This window comes from Mustela erminea, chromosome 8, assembly GCF_009829155.1.
Source record: "Mustela erminea isolate mMusErm1 chromosome 8, mMusErm1.Pri, whole genome shotgun sequence".
In the NCBI taxonomy this organism is placed as follows: Eukaryota; Metazoa; Chordata; class Mammalia; order Carnivora; family Mustelidae; genus Mustela; species Mustela erminea.
This window is the reverse complement of record NC_045621.1, coordinates 50,192,341-50,217,352: the sequence shown is the minus strand read 5'-3', so window position 1 is coordinate 50,217,352 and position 25,012 is coordinate 50,192,341. Positions and strand designations below refer to the sequence as shown.

The following is a 25,012-nucleotide window of genomic DNA, read 5'->3' as shown; positions in this document are numbered from 1 at the left end:
TCTATGCAACTCCTCCAGAAACTGATACAGCAGAAGGTTATCAATTGGTTTTAAACCCACCAGACACAAGGCTGGTGAAGTAATGAGACAAACAGTGTCAAAGGAACGTGCCATGGATCCCTTTGGCTTAAGGGGAAAACACAATTACACTACTAACCAGTGTTATCTAATAGTGAGACATCAGACATCACATGTCTCCTGTGATATTCTAGAAAAAGATATTCAACATCAATCTATTGTGCTTTCACATCTAATTTCTAGTTATCAAAAAATTCAGGAGAGTTCAGACATCTCTAGGAAACAATCGGGTAAATGCAGAAAACAAAACACTTTTGCAGCACAGCCTGCCTAATTTCCTCACTATATAAGCATCATGAATAAAAGTCTGTTCTAGATTCAAGGAGAATTAAAGAACCTAATACCCAGATGCAATGTGTGATTGATACTGGACTAGATTCTCATGTGAACAAACCAGGTAGAAAGAACATTCTAGAAAATTGGGAAATATGAACAGGGCAATAGATGGTATAAAGGAATTATTATTCATTTTAATTGTGATGACTTTATTGGCTATAAGAGAAACTCTTTTTTATAAGAGACATACTGAAGTTTATAACAAGATAAAACTACAAAATACCAAACAAAAAAAATCTGACTAATCCAGAGCCAAAAGAAAGATTACATAGAGGAGGAAGACCACGTATTAAAATGATAAAAGACAACTAAGTGTTTGGAAGAGAACTTTAAAAGAATTACACAGATCATAAAACCTAGGGATGATTTAAAATTAGATAGCATTTCAACATACCAGTTAGGGAAATATGGTAAAAATTCAAACAATTTTAAGGTCAAACAATATTAAATGTAGTAAAAATATCAGCTAGGCGGAGGACTGAATCAGGGGAAGGGGGTAGAGGGATGGCTGTCTGCTAACCCAACAGCTGGTAAAGCCACAATAAAGTTTGTGTGGCTAAATGTAGAATCAAAGCCTGGAACTTGAGGATGGGGACTGAGGGCCGATGAAGTCTGGAGTCTGGAAGCAAGGGTAGAGGCAGTAGAACAGGGAGAAGGCTCCTGCTACATCATTATCCTTCCCTTACTTCCTCCCCGCCTTCTCTAGCATCCTCAAGTAACTACCACTCAGCCACCAACGCGACAATCAGCTATCAACTGATTTTGCCCAAAGCTGCGACTCCTTTGTTACCCCTCACTCGGAGGACAAGCCCTTACCATCTAGAATCTGGAGGTCCGCAATATCTACTAATATTTGGCTACCTGGAAGCGTAGAGCTCTAGCTGGCTTACAACAAGACTTTTTTTTTTTTTTTTTTTTTTAAAAGGAAGGAAAAAACCCTCAGCAATATGTTGCTCTTTAATTTTTCAGGATATTTTTTTCCAGCCACAAATGGGCTTAACTACACATACCGGTTATCCAGTAAGTAACTTTCTTGTCTTCTGAAAGAAATAGTATTGGGAAATATAAGCAAAGGGTTTAAGAAATAATTGTATTCTTAATGATTAAATACATTCAAACAACACAGGTCAGTTGTGTTGAAAAAGACGAGAAAGCAACTCTCCCGGGCATGGAGTATCTCCACGCCACTGGCCTGACTCAGTTCGGGCTGAGTGGCAGCAGGGGCCTTCCCCTTTCCTGATCAGGCTCCCCGCCAAACCTTGAGGGCTGAAATCCAACCTCCCTGAACTGCTTAACACAGGAAGCTGACTCTAAGTGGGTATAATTTCCTGCCACCTCTTCACTCTCACCTTTGTTTTTGTTGTTTTTAACCTCCTCCTTCTCCCACATCATTCCATGCAAGTAAAGGAAGGGGGAGACCCCCATCTCTCCTTAAAGCTATAATGCAACACAACCACCAGCCATTAGAGGGCAAGGTCAAGCCATGCCGAATCACCCCCACCCCCCAAATCAGAGATTGCTCCATTATGCAGGCAAAGCTACAGGCCAACTTTTCTAACCAAACTCAGGTGTGGCACCGGTAATATTTCGGGACTGGATTACACATTCATGGAATCTACACCCATCACCATTAATCATCTAAAATGTCCAGAATTCTTGACTAACCACTTCTACTTAATCACTAAGCAGACACACATTTAGGAACTGGTAAGTCCTTCTCCTCCAAGAAAATCCCCTGTGAAGTCACAGGATGAAGAAGGCTTTTGGAAAGAGCTACTTACCTAATTGCAAGTTTCACTTCCACAAACCGATTCCCCGTCCCTAGTGTAACAGGAACTAATTCCAAGGACTTGTGATTGGTTGGAAATCGATGCTCGTGACTCACTAAAACTTGGTGTGGGCTTGTCGTCAATGCTCTTAAACTTCAGTTTCATCACTGATTAGTGAACAGGTGGGAAAGGCAAAAGGTCTTTCGCTTTACTTCATATGCTCCAATAAAGACATAAATATATGTCTATTTTGGACATATGCTAATTTTTCCAGTAGAAAAACAAAAAGAGGAGAGCCTGAGTGGCTCAGTCCATGAAGTGTCTGCCTTGGGTGGGTCATGATCCCAGGGTCCTCAAATCAAGTCCCACCTCAGGCTCCTTGCTCAGCAGGGAGCCTGCTTCTCCCTCTGCCGGCCGCTCCCCCTGGCTTGTGCTCTCTCACTCCCTGTCAGATAAAATCCTTTAAAAAAGGAAAAAGAAAAAGAGAAAGAGAAAGAGAATGGCTTGAAAGAAATGCACCCCTTCTAATAACTTCTCCAGACACAGTGATCTGAAAGTTCATCTGAGATTCTAAAGTTCCTGAAATGCAGCCTTTACCCTAAGCTTATGGAAAGCAGCCAGGACCCCAAAGCCAAAAGAATGCAGCCCAGGGTCTGCATTGAGGGAGCACTGAAAATTCAGGTGCCCACTGGAATTTAGCGTCCACTGAAAGAACCCCAATCGCTACCCAGCTTCTGGGTTTCCATCTGCAGTTGTCAGAGCAACCTAACATTTCCAGCTTTTTATTCTCATATGGTCACCTCATTCTATTAAAAACCTGCCTCAGTGCCCCACAGAGCCTTCAAATTGAAGTCCAGTTACTCCAATAAACAAGTTCTCTGGAAGGCACCTCAGACTGCCCAAAACCCAGCAAGGAAGCCGCTCCTCCTGTGGCTTCTGTAGCCCCACCTGGACCGGAGTCAGCTCTCCCAGGTTACGTTAACTACAGAGATACGCTAGCAGCTCAGGTCAACTTTAGATACATGCAGTCACCTACAAAAGGACTAAGGGACATCATCGGAATCGTTACTCCAGAAAGTCTTTGGATTTAAGCTCTCTTAAAAATGTTTATTTTTCCCCTAGAATTAGCCAAAGAACTGGATTTTCAGTTGACCGTGGGTAGGTGGAGACAGAGCCTCACTGCAGAAGAGCCCATCTAGACGCCTCTGAATCTACAGCAGGCGTCCTTCCCACCTTAAAGGAGCTCCCAGGATTGAGTGGTGATCTTCAGTTTCACTTATCACAAGCAAATTACACCAACAAGCAGAGGAAGGTGCAAAGGATAAAGAAACTGCAAAGCTATGGGGTGCCTGGGCGGCACACTCGGCTGAGCGACCGACTCTTGGCTTCGGCTGGGGTCATGATCTCAGGGTTGTGAGATCAAGCCTAGCGTTGGGCTCCACGCTGAGTGTAGAGTCTGCTTGAGTTTCTCTCTCCCTCTGCCCCTCATGCTCATCCTTTTGCTCTCTCCAAAATAATTTTTAAAAATCTAAAAAAGAAAGAAACAGCAAACCTCTACTTCCAGGCCACCTCTTGCCTTCTCTCTTCTGCCTCCTCTTCCTTCTCCACTTTCTCCTGAACACAGCATTCAGTCCTTCTTTCTCTCTCTCAACAGACTTTTGGTGAGCACTGCTTAGGTTTCAGGCACTAAGCTTGGTACGGGGACTACACAAATGAGGCAAGGCCCCTGCCCTCGGGTAACTCACTCGAGTCGGGGGAATATATTTCAATACTTGTAAAACAAAGTGACAGCTCTACCATATGAAAGTATAAGAGGGCTGACAAATTGTATCCAACGTAGTTGTCTTTCCTAGGCTACACCATGATGAACTCTCTTATTTGGATCCTCCATCTTCGCGTCTTTAGAGAAAAACATTATGTTCAACGCACCAATCTGCGCGATGCCCACAGCATACAGAAAATCTGTTAAGTCTTCAGTACAAAAATAATTTTGGTCACCAGTAATCCCAACATATTATTTTATGTTCATCCTGTTCACAAAGGTAACTGGTGAACGTTTAGGACTTCTTACAAGATTGTTTTTAAGTGAGGAGATCAGCATGGAGGGAAAACATGGTCAGCAAAGACGAGAGGAAGTCATGGTTGAGGCCGGGAAACCAAACACATGCCCCTTAGGTGCTATGTACTCAGTAAGGGCAGACCACAAATGTGGCTCTGAGCAGTCTAGCAGCAAAGGAAAAAAAGAAGAAACATGACCAGGTCTGTGATTCATACTGTCCACATGACAATTTTTCACTGGAACTGAATCCTGAAATAATTTCTCCAGAAGGCCTCCAATATTCTTGATCACATACTTCTTTTGGAATTAAATTTCTGTAATATTCCCATTTCACTTTGTGCACCTTGAGGGTTTTGCTTATACTATGTATCTTATGGTAATAACGTATCTGCACTATTTGCTTAAAAAGAAAATTAAAATTTGGATTCCATATAGTGTTTGGGCACAAAGCATCAGGACCAGGGAGTGTCTTATGTGTCAGAAATCAATGACAACACATCACGGTCATTGTTTTAAGACTTCACAAATAAGATACAAGGTTTGCCTTGGTATTTTCCTGGATTGAAAAATCTATAGATGTGGCTTGGGCCACCTGGGTGGCCAGTCAGTTAAGCGTCTGCCTTCGGCTCAGCTCATGATCCCAGGGTCCTGGGACTGAGCCCCACATCAGGCTCCCTGCTCAGCGGACAGTCTTACTTCCCCCACTTCCTACGCCCCTCTCCCCCACTTGCGCTCTCATGCTCTCTCTCAAATAAAATCCAATGGGAGGGAGGGAGGGAGAAAATATATAGCAATGGCTTTTTCTGACAGCATCATACAACATGCATTCAAACCATCAAGTATATTTAAGTAAAATATGATGATGGATTCAGTATAGTAAATTTCCTTGAATCTTTTGAGGACAAGTTGATGATAAAATAATGGTACCAATATTTAATATCTAGTAGCCATTTGTACGTCTCCTTTGGAGAAGTATCTGTTCATATCTTTGGCCCATTTCTTCACTGGATTATCCATTTTGGAGTGTTGAGTTTGATAAGCTCTTTATAGATCTTGGATATCAGCCCTTTATCTGTAATATCATTTGCAAATATCTTCTACCATTCCATGGGCTAACTGAACACAATAATAAAAAACAAGAAATAACAAAAAATAAATATTTAATATCTGGGTCCCTAAGGAGCAGCAAAAGCAGTCACACCACTTATGAAACACCTACTATATGTTAGTCCATGAACTTTACATAATATTGCCTCCAATCCTCAAAATAATTTTAAAATGTTATAGTTTTACTTTGGTTTTTTGTTTGTTTGTTTGTTTGCTTTAAGTAGGCTCCACACCCAATGTGAGGCTTGAACTTAGGACCCTGAGATTATGAGTCGCATGCTCTACCACTGAGCCAGCCAGGCATACCTTTAAAATGTTCGTATTAACTACATTTTACAGCTGAGGGGAAAAAAAATGAAGATTATGTAGCAAATGCTTTATTTTTTAATTTTATATTGTAAATTTTCAAGAATATACAAAAGTTGTGAGCATACTATAATAGACCCCAACATATCCCACTGGCAAGATTCAATAATCATCAAGATTCTCCACAATTCCTTTATCTATTCTTTATTTTCCTTTGATGAAGTATTTTTTACAGCCAAATTCCAGTCATAGTCTATCCCTATGTCAGTACACATTGCTTTAAAAATACAGATTCTAATGAGGTACTATATGTTGGCTAATTGAGCATAAAAAAATAATAAAATAAATTTTTTAAAAAAGATTCTTATAAACTACAATGCCAAAAACCAAACCCAACGAAGTCAGTAATTCCTTAGAATCATCTGCTAATTTCAATTTCTCCAGTTTTCTGAAAAAAAAAAAGTCTTCTTATAGTTTGTTCATATTGGGATCCAAAAAGATCCATACAAACACTGTTACCTCTCCTAAATTCTCCCCTCTTTTTAACCTATCTCTGGTTGTTGCAAAAGCAGTTTTGAGCTATAACTCCTATGCCACAAAATTCACATTCTTAAAGAGGTATACAATTTTATTTATTCACAAGGCTATGCAACTATCACCACTCTTTAACTCCCAGCACTAAGTTATCTGATGTAATTTCCATCAGGCCAAAACAAAACAAAAACAAAACAAAGACCATGCATACTCATTAACAGTCATTCCCCCCTTCCCCCCAGTTCTCAGCAACCACTAATCTACTTTCTTAATGGATTTTCCTATTTGGGATACTTCATATAATTGGAATTTTAAAAGCAAATACATTTTGAGAAGCGATCAAGTTAGGTACCATAGACAGATACAGGTTAGGTACCAAATACATGACGTGGTCCATGTAGGTAACAAGATGAACATTCCATCAATAAGTGCCAATATGTTATACTTAACCATATGAATAGTAGACTATGAATACTTCAGCTCACAGATTTTTACATTTCCTCCCACAAATACACAGGTAAGAAATGGTATTTATGTGTGTGACACACCAATGGGTCTCCCATATGTGAAAAAAGTCCAGTTTTCTGCTGGCTACAGTTCTCGAACTGACTACTGGTTCATCAAACATGGCAGTTCACCACAGTGATAATGCAGGCAGATGAGGCTTAGTGCCTAAGATACAGCTCCCAGCCTTCCTCTCCCTTTCAGGAAAGCTTATCAGACTGCAAGCCAGAGAAACAGAGACAACCTGTATCTTCTGTTTGTTTCTAGTAGCGCATTTCCACACTTGAGCCTTTGGTGGGGGAGAGAGCCAAGAGCAGTGTGTAAGCATCCAGCTCCCAGCATGGGCCTGTTTTCCGCCATTACACTATATAGGCCACTTAACCACTGAACAGCTCTGTCATCTTCACAATGACTTTCTCCATCTGTCCAACGGGGATATGAACACAAGGGACTGTTTTGAAAATACAACACGAAGTTCTTATTAAGGAAATCTACTTAGTATGGCAATAGTGATTATTTGTCACTCTTACTAACAAATCACCCAAGGATACCTTCGAACTGACGGAGCTCCAGCCTGGAGCTTTCAACATGTGTTGAAGTAACTACCTGCCAGAAAGGAACAGATAAGTAGCTAAATTCTCCATGTGGTGGAGAATTTAAGGGCAATAATAAGCTGAACTTCAGATCTGAAAGTCAGAAACATAATTAGATGATTGTTCCTCTCCCAGCCCCAAGATCCGCTCGACCTACCATCAACCCTAAGACACTGTTGGGTTGAGAGGAGAGTAGAGCTGTTAGAAATCCTCCATCAGCAGTAATCTGCCCTTTCTGGCTACTAGAGAGGCAAAAATTAACAACTCAATAAAGCTAGGAAGGAGCAGAGCGTCCTGATGGTCCGTGAATCCCACAGGTCTGAGGGAGGAGGTTCAGCTCTTCCTCACCAGGCTAACAAAATGGCCACCAAAGCTGCTTTCCTCTGCCTGCATTACTGTCATAACCTGTCATACCAGAATTTTGGCCCCCGTTGGACCTCCCTCATTTGTGCAGTTACCTTTCCTTTATATTAATTATCCCTATCATCTTCATTCATCATCACTATAAAATCATTTTTCCTCACAATAATAGGTTTAGACAATACTCATGAAAAATTAACTCTCGAGGAAGGAGAGTCTAGGTGTCAGCAAAATTTTTACTCTTTTGCATTACGGTCATATAAGCAATAAGCTTCCTCTTCAGTTTCTATCTATTCTTGACACTCAAATATAGCATGAGAAGGAGGGGAGGGTTTTTGCCATTGTTTCATCACTGAGTTCAGGAGCTAAGGAGAAACCATACTCAATGAATGCTTTAGAAACTCCGTGTCAACTGTGGGCATGTATTTCTTAGGGTAATAGCTTGACCTGTGGGCAATAAAAAAAATCCTCTAGTTTCTCTGATACACACTGTCCCCACAGAAGGAGCCCAAGGGAGCTGTGTTCGGAGGAATTTGAACACTCCCCAGAAATGGTGGGTGGCGGGGGAGACACAAGCACCCTGAAGTTCATGGCCCAACATGCAATGCTAACATACAGAGCCCGTTAGCTACAGACTGACCCTAAGACGACAGCAATGAGCCCATACCAACCTGTGGCAAAGTGCCAAAGAAATGACTATCAGTACAATGGAATACTACATACCATTTGAAAGAACAGGTGGAAATGACCAATGTACCTAGACGCAGACGGAGGGTATGTACGTCCATGTATTTTGATTTTTTAAGACAAACTTTTCTGTAAGACAACAACATTTTAAAAGCTGAAAGCCAATACTTGGAAGTCTTACCAGTGAACCTCTAAGGTGGAGAATGTGAAGAGCAGACAGAACCAAAATGCGGAATTTCACTTTTTACTTTATATCTTTCTGAAGAATTGGAGTTTGTTATGAGTTAATGATAAAACAAAAACATCTGGGGACGCCTGGGTGGCTTAGTCGGTTCAGGGTCTGCCTTCAACTCAGGTCATGATCCCAGGGTACTGGGATCGAGTCCCACATCAGGCTCCCTGATCAGCAGGAAGCCTGCTTCTCCCTCTGCCTGCTCGCCTGCTGCTCCCCCTGCTTATGCTCTCTCTCTGACAAATAAATAAATAAAATCTATTAAAAAAAAAGAAAAGAAAGCATCTGAAGACTTGCTAAAATCTGAAATAATTCATCAGCCCAAGTGATGTTTCCTTATAAACAATTCACCTTCCTCCAGGAATTACAACAATAAACATGGATAGGAAACCCAATTAAACTAGAGGACCTGCATTATTCAAGAGCATAAACTGCTACATAAATTAGAAAAACAGGGGTCCCTAAGTGGCTCAGTCGGCTAAGCTAAGCGTCCGACTATTGATTACAGCTCAAGTCATGATCGCAGGGTCATGGGATCGAGCCCCATGCCAGGCTCCATCCTGGGCACAGAACCTGCGTAGGATTCTTTCTCTCCCTCTCCCTCAGCCCTCCCCTGACCCCAAACTCTCTCAAAAAAAAAAACAAAAACAAAAAAAGCAGATATGAATTTGATTTGCCCATCTGACCAGATTTCCCAGAAGATCTAATAACTAAATGCTTGAAAATAAAGGAGAGAATTAAAATAATGCATACAAAAAAGAAGTCACTTTCTAGCTTTACCTTTGGTTCTAAGAAACAGGAAGGCAAAGAGTCACAAAACAGAAACCCATGCATAGGTATCCTGGAAAAAGTCTACTATATTTAGGGAGGAAATCTGATTCTCTCTGTTCATTATTTCTTGATAAAGCATCACAGTGTCTTACCTGATCACAAATCAGTTCCCACTTTTTCTCATTATCATACTGTCGCAGTAATCTGGCTTTGTCCGGGGGTAGGTTCATAGCATTCTGTAAAAAGAAAAGGAAAGAGATATGTCACATTCCACAGGCTGCTAATGGGCAGCTAACTCACAGGCAGACCAAAGAATACTACAGTGGTTCTTTTAGGACTTCTTTGCAATTCCTAGCATCTAAGTAAACCCAAATGCCCTACAGAAGTCACTTAAAGATCAAATCAGTTTAATGGGGCTAGAGAAGCTCTGAAGTCTTACGCCGGGACATCTGAGGTGGGTCTGCTTTGAACTATCAGACTTGCATTTCACCAAAGGTAATGCACTATTTTTTCATTGAAGAGCAGGCTCCCATTCTACTTAGTTGAGAGTGTATAGCCCCAATTTCTCTTTAAAGCACTACAGCCCCACCAGGCACAGAACACAAAACACCAAAGGAAAACCCAATAACCAGAACTTCTGAGGGACAACATCAGTGTTTACTTTGACAAATAATTTTAAGTAAAAGAACACCTTAGAAAAAAATTTTTTAAATTTAAAAAAAAAGAAAAGAGTGGAAGTGTCACCTCTGTGGAGATGAAAAGTACTCCTTTGGGAAATACATTAACATTTAGCAACCATAATTCTCAGTTTAGCTCTATCGTTTATGAAGATGGGTTTGCAATAAGAAGTAGACCATGAGCTCAAGGAGATATCTAGACATCCAAACTCCTATAAACCTCTGTTAATATGGCACACCTACCGTAGTATTGTTCGTGGATCTGCGCCCACGTACATTTGCATGTTTTTAGCCCATTGTCCCAAATGACCAATTATATACACTTTTTCAAGATACTTGGCTTGGGTGTGAGGTGAGATCTTTGGCCACAGAACAGGGCAGAGTGAAAGAGCCCCAGAAGGAATTCGTAGGCGTTCCCTTGGCCTCCCTAAAGTTTCCATGCTCTAAACTGAGCTAAGGGGTCAATGTCTATTAACTGCACTATCTACCTTGTATCAATGCTCTAAATCATAGCTATCCCTAAATAAACTACAAAGATTCTTACCTGGGTCAATATTTGGGTAGACAAATCCAAAGGTCTTTGACTATTAATGCTAGAGCCTCTAGCTCTCCGAAAGATATGGCCTGTAGAGAAGCAATTCTATTGGCCACAATTACTGTCTCATATCATCCAGTGAAATAAATTTAATGGAGGCAAGGATGGGTGAGCTATTCTAACTTAATGGCAGAGAATTAACCTTTGATACATTTGATAGATACAACTCAAGCATCTCCCTTTAAACTCGATTTAGCATCCAGAGTGATATGCCCTAAGGAGGCGGTGGTCACAGACCACCTACTAATTTGAATCTAATCCATTTGAATCTAACAACCTGCCTTCAGAATATTAAAATTTTTAATTGCCTCCAAAGCTGATAATATAAGCAGAACAGCACTGGATTCCAGAGCTTTCAATGATATTGCCGAGGCTCCTCAAAATATCGAAAATGGGGGAAATATCTAAATATCTAATGTCACTTATCTCCATAGAATATCTGCTTGAACTAGAAAGAAAAATAACTACTTGCATTTATTTGTAATTACAATTTGACAATGTTAAACAACCACCCCTGGGATAAGGCAAAAAGGAGAATTCCACAGCTATCTTTCTGAGGGAAACCAATGTGACTGACCATTAAATAACCAGTCCATCACTGCTTATTTGTACCCTAGAGATGGATTATTTCCTCCTAAACTGATTTTGACCTCCACGTTAATGCTCTTGGGTGTGATTATGCATTAAATAAAAACAGTAAGATTATGAGGTAAGTTAAATGAGTTTTTCTGAGTCCTTATTAATCACTTGAGATATAAAGGGAATAAGAAAAAATAAAGCCTGAACTCTTCTAAGGTGTCAAGCACTGGATGAAGCACTTCACATAATCTCACATAAATCTTCGTAATAACATTCACGAGATGTAATTTTCCTCAATTTATGTAGGGGAAAGGAGGCCTGGGAGAACTTGGTTAACTGGCTCAAAGTTGGACAGCTTTCCAGGAACAGAACACAATCTAAACTTCATCTGTGAGGGTCCCCAAAACAAACACTAAAAATTCCACCCCCTTCTTTGGGGGGTGGGGGTGCGAGGCAAAATGGCAGTAACTGACTTTCTGTGAGTTATCTCCTAGGCACTTGTGTGGAATCAGTCTACAAACACTCCTGCAGGAGTGAGATGCAGGCCCTGTTACTGCCGTTCCACCTAGATCAACTTTTACTTTGAAGAAGCAGTATTTCATTCAACAACTGTGAACCGCCACCTCTGCACAAGCTGTGCTCAACACGGCACAGCGGGGAACCAAAGAGATAGGGTCCCGCCCCAGCATCTCATGATGGTGGGGCAGATGCAAGTGAAATGAGCTCATCTTCAACTCTGCTAAGTCTTGATAGAGATGATCAGAGGGCAACTTTTGAATGGACAATCTAGAAAGACCCTTTAGGAAAAAGTAACAAGAAGAGCACTAAAAATGAGAAGGACTAAACCAGGGCAAGAGTGGACAACAGCATATTGAGGAGAGGAAACAGCGAAAAGATGCTAAGTCAGGAAACAGCTCGGCAAATCAAAAACCCAAAAGACAGTCATCCTGGGTGCAGAGAAAGTAAAAGAGAGGGAATGAGGGAAAAATCAAGCTGGAGAGCTAAGTTAAGGCTGTATCACGCCTGGCCACGCAGGCCAGGGTAAACACCTTTTATCGTTCCCTACGATGTAACAGCAGGCCATTGAAGGCTCCGTCGGCACGAGATGACAAAATCAAATTATATTTCACAAAGGCTACGCTGAGTATACATGGAGATCCGGTTAGAAACAGCCAAAGTAGAAACAGCAAGTCCAGTGGTTCCAAAGAATGATGGTGGCTTGCCCAAGGCCAATGACACGTCAAATGAAGGAAGGTGGATAGATGTTAAAAATATTAATAGAAATTGGTTACATTTAAGGACTGAGGGAAGATGTCACTAATTAATATTATCCTTCTGCCCTGAGTCCCTAGATAAATGATTATCCATTTAATGAAAGGAGCACACTGTGAAAGCCAGCACAGATCTGGGGGAGGTGATAAATAAGGGTCCAAGTGACCGTTTTTAGGTCCGAGATAACTCCGAGACATCCTGAAGAATGGCGAAGCAGGCAGGTGGACCGCGCGATTCTGAAGGTCGAGGAAAAGGTCTGCACCGTTCTGAATGAGAAGAGTTCTAAGAAGTGTTTTTGAGCTCGCTGACTAGTCATTGTCTGGAGAAGATGCTCAGTACCAGCACGTCAAAACAAATACTGTGCTTGGCCATCATCCGCCAGCCATCTGAAATAGCCGCTTCCACGGGTCAGGCCTCAGAGCTGCTCAGGCATACAATGCGCATCTTAGTAATTCTACGGGGACCAAGAAGCAGGAGCTCTGTTTAAAAGCAGACACTCCACAGAGGCTGGCTAGGGTCCAGGGACCTTGTGATTAACTGGTAATAACTGCCCTGAAAACTTTTTTAGAGTGAACGCAGTCCTTTTGTATTACAGAAGGCAGGACTCTGGAGTCCTGGCTGGAAGTCTGTGCAGGTAATTCCTAAGAGTCCAAGCTATATTCAGAGGAAAACACTGGCTTTATCTCCAGGTCCCTTTGCTGCCTGTGAAAATGGATTGCTCTTCCATTTGACTGAAATGTAAATCAACGTCCAAGCCTTTCTCACACAGTGACAGCTCGACCTCATCCACACTTGGTGGTGTCTGTGACAAAGGCTCTCCTCTCCTTCCTTGCCTCCGTCAATCCATCCTTTAGTTACTGGGCTTTGACCACGAGCCAGAATATCTGCCCTACAGGAACAGGAGTGGATTCAGTGATAAAACTGCTCTACTCGTCCATGCCAAACATCCACTGAGGACATGGGATATTTGAGTTGAAAAGTTTAGTGGATGTTAGTGATTTATTTCTAGATTGTACAAGTTCCTAGCTAAAATAAATCAGAGCATCCAAGAGCATTCTGGTCTTTTTCCTTCCTTTCAACCAGGCAAGCGTTCAAGAATCAGCTCAAATATCATGTATCGTAAGAACCCTCCCCCAACTCTTCCAAGACGGCATACCCTCTCGGGCTCCAAAGGCATGATATACTTGTCTCCATTAGAGCAACTCGCAGGGTAAACCTGTTTGCCCACCTAAATTCACCACTGGACTAAGGGCTTCAAGGACAATTTCTTCCACTAACCCCCAGTGTCTAGGACAGTATATGGCAAATAGTAAACACTATGCAGGTTGTTGAATAAAAGATAAGCACACTAGTTCAGTAAGATTATTCGAACTGGAAATATCTTCATTGATTCAGGGTTTAGGCTTCAGCTATCAAAACCTATACACTAAAGAGTGTTGTTTATTATAAAACCCCAAAGATAATGTCTATTAATCATTAGTAATTTTCCAAACAAGAATTCACGGGGGAAAGAATCTCCAAGGTCAACGCTAGCAACAATTCCCTAAAAAGAAAAATGATGTCTTAGGGCATTCACATATAATAAATCACAGAACCGGAACTTCACTTTGTTTTGCTCTTATTGCCAGTAAATTCAGATCAGTATCAACTATAACAATTAATCTACCCCAAGTTGTAGTTACATTAATGGTCCAGATTCTGGTTTCTGCTTAACTCTACTATTTTATATTGTATGGGCTTTCCATGTTAAAACTTTTTGAAAAATCAAAGGTAAATAACAATGGAATATCCAAGTTTCTGGAGACATTAATTACGGTGAAAAGGAATCAGGGATGGTCTATACATCTCAAATTATACCGACAGAATATTACACACAACAAAGAGCAGAATGAAGGAACCAAATGAAACCCATGTCCTAGGTATACAACTTTGTGACATCAGCTCTTACCCTAGTTTCACAGGAGCAATGAAAATTGCAGGATATCCTTCTTTCTCTCTGATATCCTTGAGGCTCGTGTTGAGAAACCCACAGTAGTGAAAGTGAGCCCTAATAAGTACACCTTATGTAACCATAATACACTTTTGTTCTCGTAATCTCTAAATTAAAGCTTCCAAGTATTAAGTCACCAGAATCAACCACAGAAACTCTTTTATTCCATAACCACCTGTGTACTAAAGAGAAAAAGACATGGACTTCACAAGCAGGGTCACTTTTGGAAGCAAGGAAAAGCCTGTCACAAGAGAAACAGCTCTGACACTCTTCTAGAGTTCTTCACTGATAAAGGTAGAGAAGTTTCATGGGATTTCAAAAGGAGGAGCCATTACCTTTTTTAATTTGCAGTAAACACACTATAAAATTGGCCCTTCCAACCACATGTTTAATGCATAGTTCAGAGATGTTAACGATATTTAGTGTTGATCCCTAAAATTCATCTTACAATACCGAAACTCAATACCCAAACAACTCCTCACTTCCCCCTCTACAGAGCCATTACCTTTTGCTACAAAAAGTAAAGGAAAGGGGCGCCTGGGTGGCTCAGTGGGTTAAAGCCTCTGCCTTTGGCTCAGGTCATGATCCCAGGGTCCTGGGATCGAGCCCCACATCTGAGACCCACGTCAGGCTCTCTGCTCAGCAGGGAGCCTGTTTCCTCCTCTCCCTCTGCCTGCCTCTCTGCCTACTTGTGATCTCTGTCAAATAAATAAATAAATAAAATATTAAAAAAAAAAGGAAAGGGATGGATTACAATAGATGATTGGGCAGCGCAGGGTGGACTGGCATTGAATGAGGCAGTATGGGGCAGGGATTTATGAGCTGGGCTCTGGAGCTGGACTAGCTGGATTCCAACCCCGACTCTACCACTTATTATTGGTCATCATGGGCCACACAACTTGAATCAAAAAGCAAATGAAAATGAACAGTCCAGAAGTGAAGAAGCCAGTAAATGTAATTTAAAATGGAAGGTCAGAATCAAAGCGGAGGGTCAAAAACAGCAAGATGTACCTTTCATTGATGGGCTGATATGTCTCAGGCCCTTAGGCTCTCCACATGCATTAGCCAATTTAATCTGCTTTGTAATCCTGACAAGTAGGTATTATCATGGCCATTTAACAGAGAAGAAAACTGAAGGACAAGGAGGTTAAGTAACTCTTCCCTGCATGAGATAGGTGACAAAGCCAGGACTCAAGAGTGGTCTGTATGATCATCCTGTTCCGAGGACACTTAAGCGGCAGTGTTTCTACAAAACAACCTGTCTGAGGAAAGCAATCCAAGGGTTCTACTTTAGTAACCAGAGACCTGATCGTAAGCATGCAAGGTAAGAGGAAAATGCATATTACTTAAGCTAATAATATTTTTCAGACAAAATACTGGTATTTTTAACACAAATCTTCAATGTCTTTATAAATATGAACTTGAACCACCACCACCCCCCCCCCAAAAAAAAACAAGTTACTGGATCATATCTGTAGATAGTCAGGTACTCTTACACTTAATACGCTCCAATAAAAACCAAATGAAGGAGAAGATACAAATATGAGGTAAGCTCAGACTTCAATGAAGCACAAGGCAAGAAGTTGAGTACACCAGTACAAAACAGAACTGACTACAGAATATAATCAAACCTTAGAGAGGAAGCCATTACCTCTCGTTTTGTTAAAGGAAATGCTATGGACTGGGCTTGGATGTGTGAGGAGGGCAGTAAAAAATGGTATTTAATGGAATCGTATGGTTTTTAATATTTGGGGTTTGGAGATGGGCCACCCAGGTTGCGATATCAACTCTACTACTCATTAATCTAAAATCTATAACCATTAAACTATAATCTTGGGTTAATTACCTAAACTAGGGGCACCTGGGTGGCTCTGTGGGTTGAGCCTCTGCCTTCAGCTCAGGTCATGATCTCAGGGTCCTGGGATCAAGCCCCGCCTTGGGCTCTCTGCTCAGCAGGGAGCCTGCTTCCCTTCCTCTCTCTGCCTGCTTCTCTGCCTACTTGTGATCTCTGTCAAATAAATCAATAGAATCTTTAAAAAAAAAAAAAATTAACTAAACTAAAGCCTCCGTGTCCTCACTTGTAAAATGGAAAGGACAGTGATGATCATGATGAGAAGGGTGACACTCGTAATAATGACACTACCTGCTTCACAGAGTCTGAGAAAAATTAAATTGGATAATGTACATGGTACAAAGTAAGTACACGGAAGACAATACGTTAGAGCTTATTCTCATTACTTTGGGTGAAGGGAAAGTACAAGCAGAGGTAAGTATGAATGTAGGAAAAGGCAGAGGATTTTGCGCTCTACAGAATAAACCAGAGGGTAAGGAGCAGGTAGTGTGAGACCAAGTTAGCACGGCCAGGTCCTGGCCACCAAACCACAGAATTTCAGATTTACTTGACAACCAGTGGCAATTCCTCAGCCAAAGAGATTTCCAGAAAAAGCCAGCCTTTGGGGTCCTCAAATCGCATAGGATAAAGGATTTCTCCTCTGTTCATCACCTAATACTGAGTTAGGTACCAATTCTCCCATGAGTTCATTTTAAAATTCCAACACCTACGGCCGCAGAGGGGGGCTGCAAATTCAATCCACGGCCCACCCTTCTGTTCAACGAACCTTCAAACCATTTCCTTCCAGTTCCCAGCAACAACCTGACAGCCTGAGTTTCAATACCCTCCTAGCCCAGAGGATGCTGCTCAAATATATTCAGCTGGTTTTCTGGCACAGGACTCAGGCAGTCAGCCAAACGGTCTCCACAACGAATCCTCAGTCAGACATCGTTCGCTGTCACTTTATTTTTATTTAATCACTGAGAGTATTAATATCATTCACTGCAGACAGTAAAGCCTACGACAGGAGAAATCAGCCTGCTCCCTGATCTAGTTACACCTTCAAAATAAAATCTGACCGGAACGCTGTCCTTTCTGGGGAACCCTGACAATGAGACCTGGCTCTAACGTCCCATTCAAATTTTAGTGACACCGGTTTTCTTGGAAGATTTTCTTTTAAGGATTGGACTAAATACAAATGACTCTTGTACAACATCTTATAATCAAAAACTACGGAGCCAGAAGAGAAGCTGGTAAGATTTTTAGTCTTATTCTTTTATAGGTGCCCAAAAAGACTCAAAAACTGAAGGCAAGATTCACATTCATCATAAGTAGTTATTACCAGTACTAGAACCACGAATCCAGGCCAATGTGACTACTAATCTTTTTCCAGTATTATGAAAGGAAGCCCACTTTCATCTATGGGGTGTGTGTGTGTGTGTGTGTGTGTGTGTGTGTGTGAATATGAGTGAACATATATGATGTGTATTTGAGAAAAGCAAATCAGATAATGCATGTATTTAGCAAAAACTCCTGCACACAGTCATTACTCAATATATGGTAGATACTGTTACTCTTATTATCATCAACATTGTAAGGAATCTGATTAATAATGATTGAAGGTCTATTATGCTCTTCTACTTTTGTAAGCTTCCATGGTTTCCCGACTATACAGGTTTTCTTGTATCACAGTTAAGCACCAGCACTTGCCATTCTCTCCACGGCTCGTCTTGACATGGGGCTTTGTATTCATAGATCAACTCATTTTATTTCCAAAATCATGAATCTCTAGAAAACTACCTGTCTTTACCAATAAAGACCAACTAAAATAAAAAGCTTCCCAAATTCTCATGTAAATGATCTATTTCTTTAAATAAGTCACACTTTCACTGCCCTTTGTAAATGGTAATAAACAAGTGTTGACTCTGTGTGTGTGCATGTGTGTGCGTGCGTGTGCGCACATAATTTATATTTAATTCCAGGGCCATTATTGTCAATATGGGTAAGGCTGGGTGGGAGAGCCCGTCTTACCTCCTAAATAGAAGGACATAACTATAGCAGTCTAGGCCAAGTTTTCCTCTATCTGCTATTCCCCAGATCACTAGGTTTAAGTGATTCCACATCCAATAGATGATTAAAAAAACCACACAACCTCCTCAGGCCATCATGCTAACTCCTGAAATACAGATTCTAGTCATATTCAAACCTGAAGGGAATAATGGAAAGAAATACTCAACTTCTTTCAAACATCCTATCTGTCATTAGAAGCCTGATGCCTGTTCCTGGACACATTCTCGAATTCAAATGATTCTTCATCGATTTGTCTACCTGCACACACTTGAGTACTGGGATGGGGGAATTACACAACAGGCCACACTTAAGATGCTAAAAACCTGTTTCATGGGCAACATAAGGGTAACTGTGTTCAAGGCTGGGCTTGCATGCACAGACCAAAATGAATCAAAATCCGGAGAAAGGGTTCTTATTTCACTGACAAACATCAACCTTCCTGACACAGGATTCTTTAGAACAAAAACATTTTGAGAATAGGAGATATCAAACTCTAATTATAACACATCCGATAGCCAGAGTCCACCACAATCAAGCCCTAAAAATATGATCTCTATCACCTGCTGACCTGAAACAAGCATATTTTTTCATCTTGCCCAATTCCCCCGAAGCCCTGGCCTCCTCCTCTCCCAACACTTTCCCAGTAACATTCTTAACTTCCCTTCTTGGATCATTAGGGTCATTGTTTGTCTCCCTCTCCCCTTCCCAATTACTCTGAAAAAGACTAGTGAACCTGGTTTCATAGTCATGATAAGCCCTTTCAAAGGAGGGAAATAATTCAAGTTAATGCTCAACTAACATCACATCTCCTGAGACAAGAGGTGAAAAATTATGCTGTCAACATAAAGATGAGGATTTCTGCCACAACAGAGACCAAAAATTACAGACTGAAATATATGGTTTCTCATGTGTAAAAAGCTATGACTTCTGGGGCAGGTTCATGCTCACATACAGGATAATGGTTCCCAAAAATGTCCTCACGCTAAACCCAAGAACCTGTGACCGTTTCCTTATATATGAAGATGTTATCTACAGATATGATTGGGTTAACAATGTTGAGATTGCAAGATTATCCCACACCACCCTAGATAAACTGATGCAGTCACAAGAGTCTTTGAAGCAGAAGAATTTTAAAAATGGAAAATATTTGTTGTTGACGATATGGAGAAATTGGAATTCCTGTACACTGCTGCTGGAAATATAATATACAGCCACTGTGGAAAACACTGTGATAACTCTCAAAAAATTTAAACACAGAATTAGCAGTTGATCCCACAAGTTATGTATACAAAAGAATCAAAAACAGACTCACCAGATACCTACCAGTATTAAGATAACATCATTCACAGCAGCCAAAACCAGAAACAAACCAGGTGTCCACCGAAATGTGAATGGATAAACAAAATTTGTTACATACATACAACAGAATATTATTCAGCCATAAAAAGGAATGAAGCTCCGACTCATACAATAACATGTGTGAACCCTGGAAATGTTTGGGTAAAAGAAGTCAGTCACTAAGGGGCAAATATTATCTGATTCTACCAATACAAAATATCTAGAAAAGGCTAACTCATAGCAACAAACAAACAAAAAAAGAAAACAGATTACAAATTACCTGGCTAGGGAAATTGGGGAATAGGGGTTCTTGCTTAATGGGTACAGACGTTAGAGATGACAAAGAATTTTAGGAGAAGGCAGTGGTAGTGGTTGCAGGACACTGAATTTGCTTCATGCTACCACAATAATACACTTAAAAATGGTAAACTCCATGGTGTGGATATTTTACCACAATAAGAAAAAAGTATTAAAAAAAAAAAGTGGGTAAGTAAGACAGAAGAGAGTCAGAGGGAAGAAATCAGAGTGACACAATGTGAGAAGGGCTGCACCAGCCAATGCTGGCTTTAAAGATGGAAAAAGGAGGCCATGAGCCAAGGAATGCAGGCAGCCTCTAGAAGCTGATTAAGGCAAAGAAACAGATTCTCCCCTAGAGCTTCTAGAAGCCCTTCCCACTGAAGCCCTGATTTTCATGCAGTAATACTCCTGCCAGACTTCTAACCTACACAACCATAAGATAATTAAACTGAATTATTTTGCATGACTAAGTTCATAGTAATTTGTTATGGAAACAGTAGAAAACTAATACTCTGGCTGACAATACTTTGTCTCCCCCCAATGCACGGCCTCCCTCTTCCCACAGCACCAAATTCCAAAATTTTCATATCTACTTTTCACTGCCAATGGTGAGAGGCTTGGTTTCCATTTCATATGCTGTACTTCAAATTGATAAAAGCCAGAATGTAATTGAATTACAGAAGGAAATGGAAAACCTTAGGGAACTAGACAATATCCTAATATTAAATTACTGAAAAATCTAAAAATAAACCCACCAGTTCCGATGAAGACATAGTATGAAAGAAAACTCTACGCTATCCACACAAACACACGAACCCTGGCAAAACTTAGCTTTCACTGCGACATAACACTGGTCCGTCTTGAACTTTGTTCCAAGAGCCCACGGTGGCGACACAAAGGCCCAGCCAAGCCAGGCAGGAAGGCTGAGAGATCCCAGATGGCAGGCCTTCTGACACGTGACACATCTGCATGATTCTGTACCTGGTTTTCTCTTCCATTAGCCTACTGCTTACTTTTTTGGCCCTCACGGTTGTGGAAAAGACATCAAGTAAACTTCTGTTTCTATGCAAAGAACACCCTGGCATAAAAAGCACTACTTCAGGTACAGCTTACTATCTGTCAGTTCATTCAAAAACCCTGCTAGGGGGCCCTGGGTGGCTCAATCAGTTAAATCGGTTAAGGGTCTGTCTTCAGCTCATGTCATGTTCTCAGGATCCTGGAATGGAGCCCCATGTCACATAGGGCTCCCTGCTCAGCAGGAAGCCTGCTTCTCCTCTCCCACTCCCCCTGCTTGTGCTCTTGTTATCTCTGTCAAATTACATAAAATCTTTAAAAAAAAAAAAAAAAAAAGCCTGCTATAAAGTTGAAAAAGAACATAAAGCCTAGATAACCAATTTGAAGATTTTAATACACAATTAAAATATGTGCACTAAAAACAGCCTTTACTTTATTGTTGCATTATTATATGAATGCCCTTATTTATTACTACATGATTTTTCTGATTTTAAACTAAGAAAAAAGCACAATTTCAATGCTGCTGGTATTTTTATGGTAACAACCATCAGCAAGTTAATTCACACATGGTGTCTAAAAGTGACACTTTTATATATTTAATTTTTTTAAATCACTTAACTGCTTAAGATGTCACAAACACTGAAGAATTCCCAAAATAACTGGCATTAAGAATAAAATCATTCAACAACCTCAAAATCCCTTGGAGGGGACCACTGGTCATATCCTATTATACAGATTTATCTTTCTGTCCTTACAACACTGCCAAGTTCTTACAGGGAAATCCTCTTTAGAGCTCCAGTAAGGTGCCCAGCATTCAGGTGGTGCATAATAATTGTGTGCTGAATTCAGCTCAGACACACAAGCTATATTTTGATAGATACACTTTTGTATTCTTTTAAACAAATAAATGATTAGGGCTATAAGAGAAGCATCAAATTTAGCTATGATTTATTTTGAGGTTGTTATTAAATATTATACAAATACCAATAGCAACATGTATTTCAATCACCTAAAGTTTAAAATATATATTTAAATATATTTAATATTAAATATATTTAAATAAATTTATTATTATTTAAATTTATTTTTAAAATTTTAAATAAATATATTTAAGTATATTTATTTCATTTATTAAAATTATTAAATTAAAATCATTAAATTTACTTAATTTGTTATATTTTATATATATATATATATATATATATATATATATATATTTTTTTTTTTTTTTTTTTTTTTTTTTTTTTAAAAGGTCCAGAATATACATTCTCTCATCTTCCAGCCTGGACCAAATCTGCTCCTCCTATAATCCCTCTCCTATTTCTCCACCAAAATCTATGACTCCATCTAGGTCCCAGGTCCTCCACACACCACACCTAGAGTTGCCCTTTTTTGGATATCTGCATAGCACTTGTGCTGGAGACCAAATGATCCTGTGTGTTGTTCCACCATTTCACACATGTAAGCTTTCTCTCCCACCCCAGGCAATGTTCCCTGACATACTCTGATCTCTTCTACAATATTTGGAACATGTATAGACAGATCAGACATTCAATAAACACTCAGGAGTTCAGTAAACACCAAAGCAATACCGGGAAAACCAACCCTTCCGATGTTCCGTAACACAGTAACTTGGATTTTTACCCATGCGATGCACAACAATGACATCACATAACAGATTATTAAACAGCTGAACTAAACCATGTGGTAGAAACATGAACCCTGAGACACCTTGGTAAGAGATACCCCTTTCTCGGGGTGTAGGTTTTCAATCTTTGTTGTTTCTCTCTAGGAGAATATTAAGGTTCAGATGAAAGAAAATCTATGTCATTTGAATTATCCCAGCTTTTATATTCTCACACTCCAGTGGTATGTTCTAGGCATAAGGTGCTACCTAGAAGGACGACATAAATTAGGTCTAAAATGAGGAAGCACGGTCCCATTCGCACTTCATGCATCAAGCAAAGCAGTAAAACAGAACACCTTCCAGGGAAAGCAAATACTAAAGCAAATACTACATTTGAAGACAACAAATTTGGGGGAAGCAGGCCCTTGGGTGCACGCTCCCTTTAACTTTAAGTGCTAGGCTGAGCTGTATACAGGAAAAGAAACAACAAAGCTTGCAATCAAGAGTGAGATGAGGAAAGGGTTAGGATGGGGGATATGCAATCGGACTAGATTGATTCCCTGTGCTTCTCAACTGAGTAAACCACAACAGTAGCCTAGGGGACATGACCCTGGGCTGCTGAACCCAGTACACTCGCTTGGTATGTTCTGGATGTAGACACTTTTCTGTTTCCTCCAAAGCAGTGTTACACTTCTCCAAGAGAGCTTTCAGTGTTGGGGAAAATGCCAAAATACTATAGCGTCCCATTTAATCTTTGTATTCTTACCTTCTGTTAACAACTCAAGTCTCCTCGCTCAAGAAATAAACCAAACCCAACTCCCATGAACCCATTCATTCTAGTGTATATTAAACCTCAAGCTCAAGTCCTAAGGACCTGAGGGATGATGCAATACAATTTGTCCAGTAACCTCCATCCAAAGAGCTTGCCAGCTCGAAGTGTGCCTCTAATTTGGATCTGCCTTGTTCCAGAGAGTAATTCAAGTCCACATACAAATGAACAGCTGCTGGATATTAAGCATTAAGGAGACACAAGAGTCAAGAGACTTTCTCATGTGTAACTTACAAAAACTACCTAGTACTTATTCTACTTACTAAATGATTCTTTAAAACCTGATCCTGAATTACAGTCCTCCACACACTTCCCTACCTTGGGGGTCTCAGCTTAGAAGGGCGCAGTACTCCATGCGTGTCAGCCAGCCCACTGACAAATAGGCCCATTCATTCCCCCTCTCTCTCTTCTATACATATATTTATAAATGGTAAGCACAATATATTCTCTGTTATTCCACATGATTGGGCAATGGAGACAGTGTTTCACAGAGAGGTGCCACACATACCATGCATGATTTCCAAGTGAATAGGATTTATCCAAATATATTAACACAAAAGCCATATTATCATAACTCCATCTTTTTTTAATGACTCTCAAAGAACTCCAAGATTTTTACAAGATCTTCTGGTCATCCATATAAATTACAAGGATAAGCTTTGTGGTTGGACTCGCTGAAGCCTGGGTTCGAATTCCAGTTAGTAGTAGTTTATTTTGGCCAGCAACTAAATTTCTGAAGTCTCAGTGTCTTTATCTGAAAATGAGGACCAAAGAACCTCCCTGTTAGGGTCTCCGCGAAACCTGTACCTCTTATGGAGGGCGACACAGAGATGGAGGTGTGGTGTCTGCAGAAAAGTTGATGGCTGGGGGAGAAAGAGGCTAGTCTTCAGAAAAGACAATAACTGCTTGAGCTTATATCCTAGAACTAAAACTAGTTGTTGTATGTTCACTAGCAAGCCACTTAACTTTTCGAACTTCAGTTTCATCGCCTAAATGAAGACACAAGCTACTTCACGAGGATTTCCAGGGGAGCCTGACCAAAGAGGCTTTGTACAGTAGGGTCACTACAATTTAAATGCATTGAGCTCAGTGTCTGACATAATAAGGGTTCCATAAATTTCAGCTCCTGAGGACCAGAATCTGAGACAACCAACTCAAGAAGATGGAGGGCTAAAAGACAGGAGCATCGTCACTTCCCTAACAGAACGTTCTGGAGTCTGTCAGACCTTACTTACATGAGATTTTCCTTACTATAAGTACATTGCGTGTTTATCAACAGTCCAAATGATGAACATAACACATACCTAGGCCTGCGGTTCTCAAACCGAGTGTCGAGGCATCCCAACACATTACAATGAACTCACAGGGAAACTAGAGAATGATTTTAAATTTCTGAGGGAAGCATCAAAAAAATTCGGTCTGCGGACACTGCCGAAACTCCTTACCCTGACGCAGTTCACTGTTTTTACATTAAGTCACATTACATTCCTTGCTAAGATGAAGGCACAGGAGAAAACGAAAATGAGAAAAATAGGAAATGAGGCTGGTAGTAAAATC

General features: G+C 40.5%; 1 protein-coding gene across 1 annotated transcript in view; it reads right to left on the bottom strand.

The window, feature by feature from the left end:
- The window catches only part of FMNL2 (formin like 2), a 319,987-nt gene that overhangs the window by 128,754 nt on the left and 166,221 nt on the right, over window positions 1-25,012 (bottom strand). Inside the window, 1 exon segment of the mRNA XM_032355571.1 lies at window positions 9,489-9,572. Within this exon segment, the coding sequence (XP_032211462.1) occupies window positions 9,489-9,572 (84 nt within the window).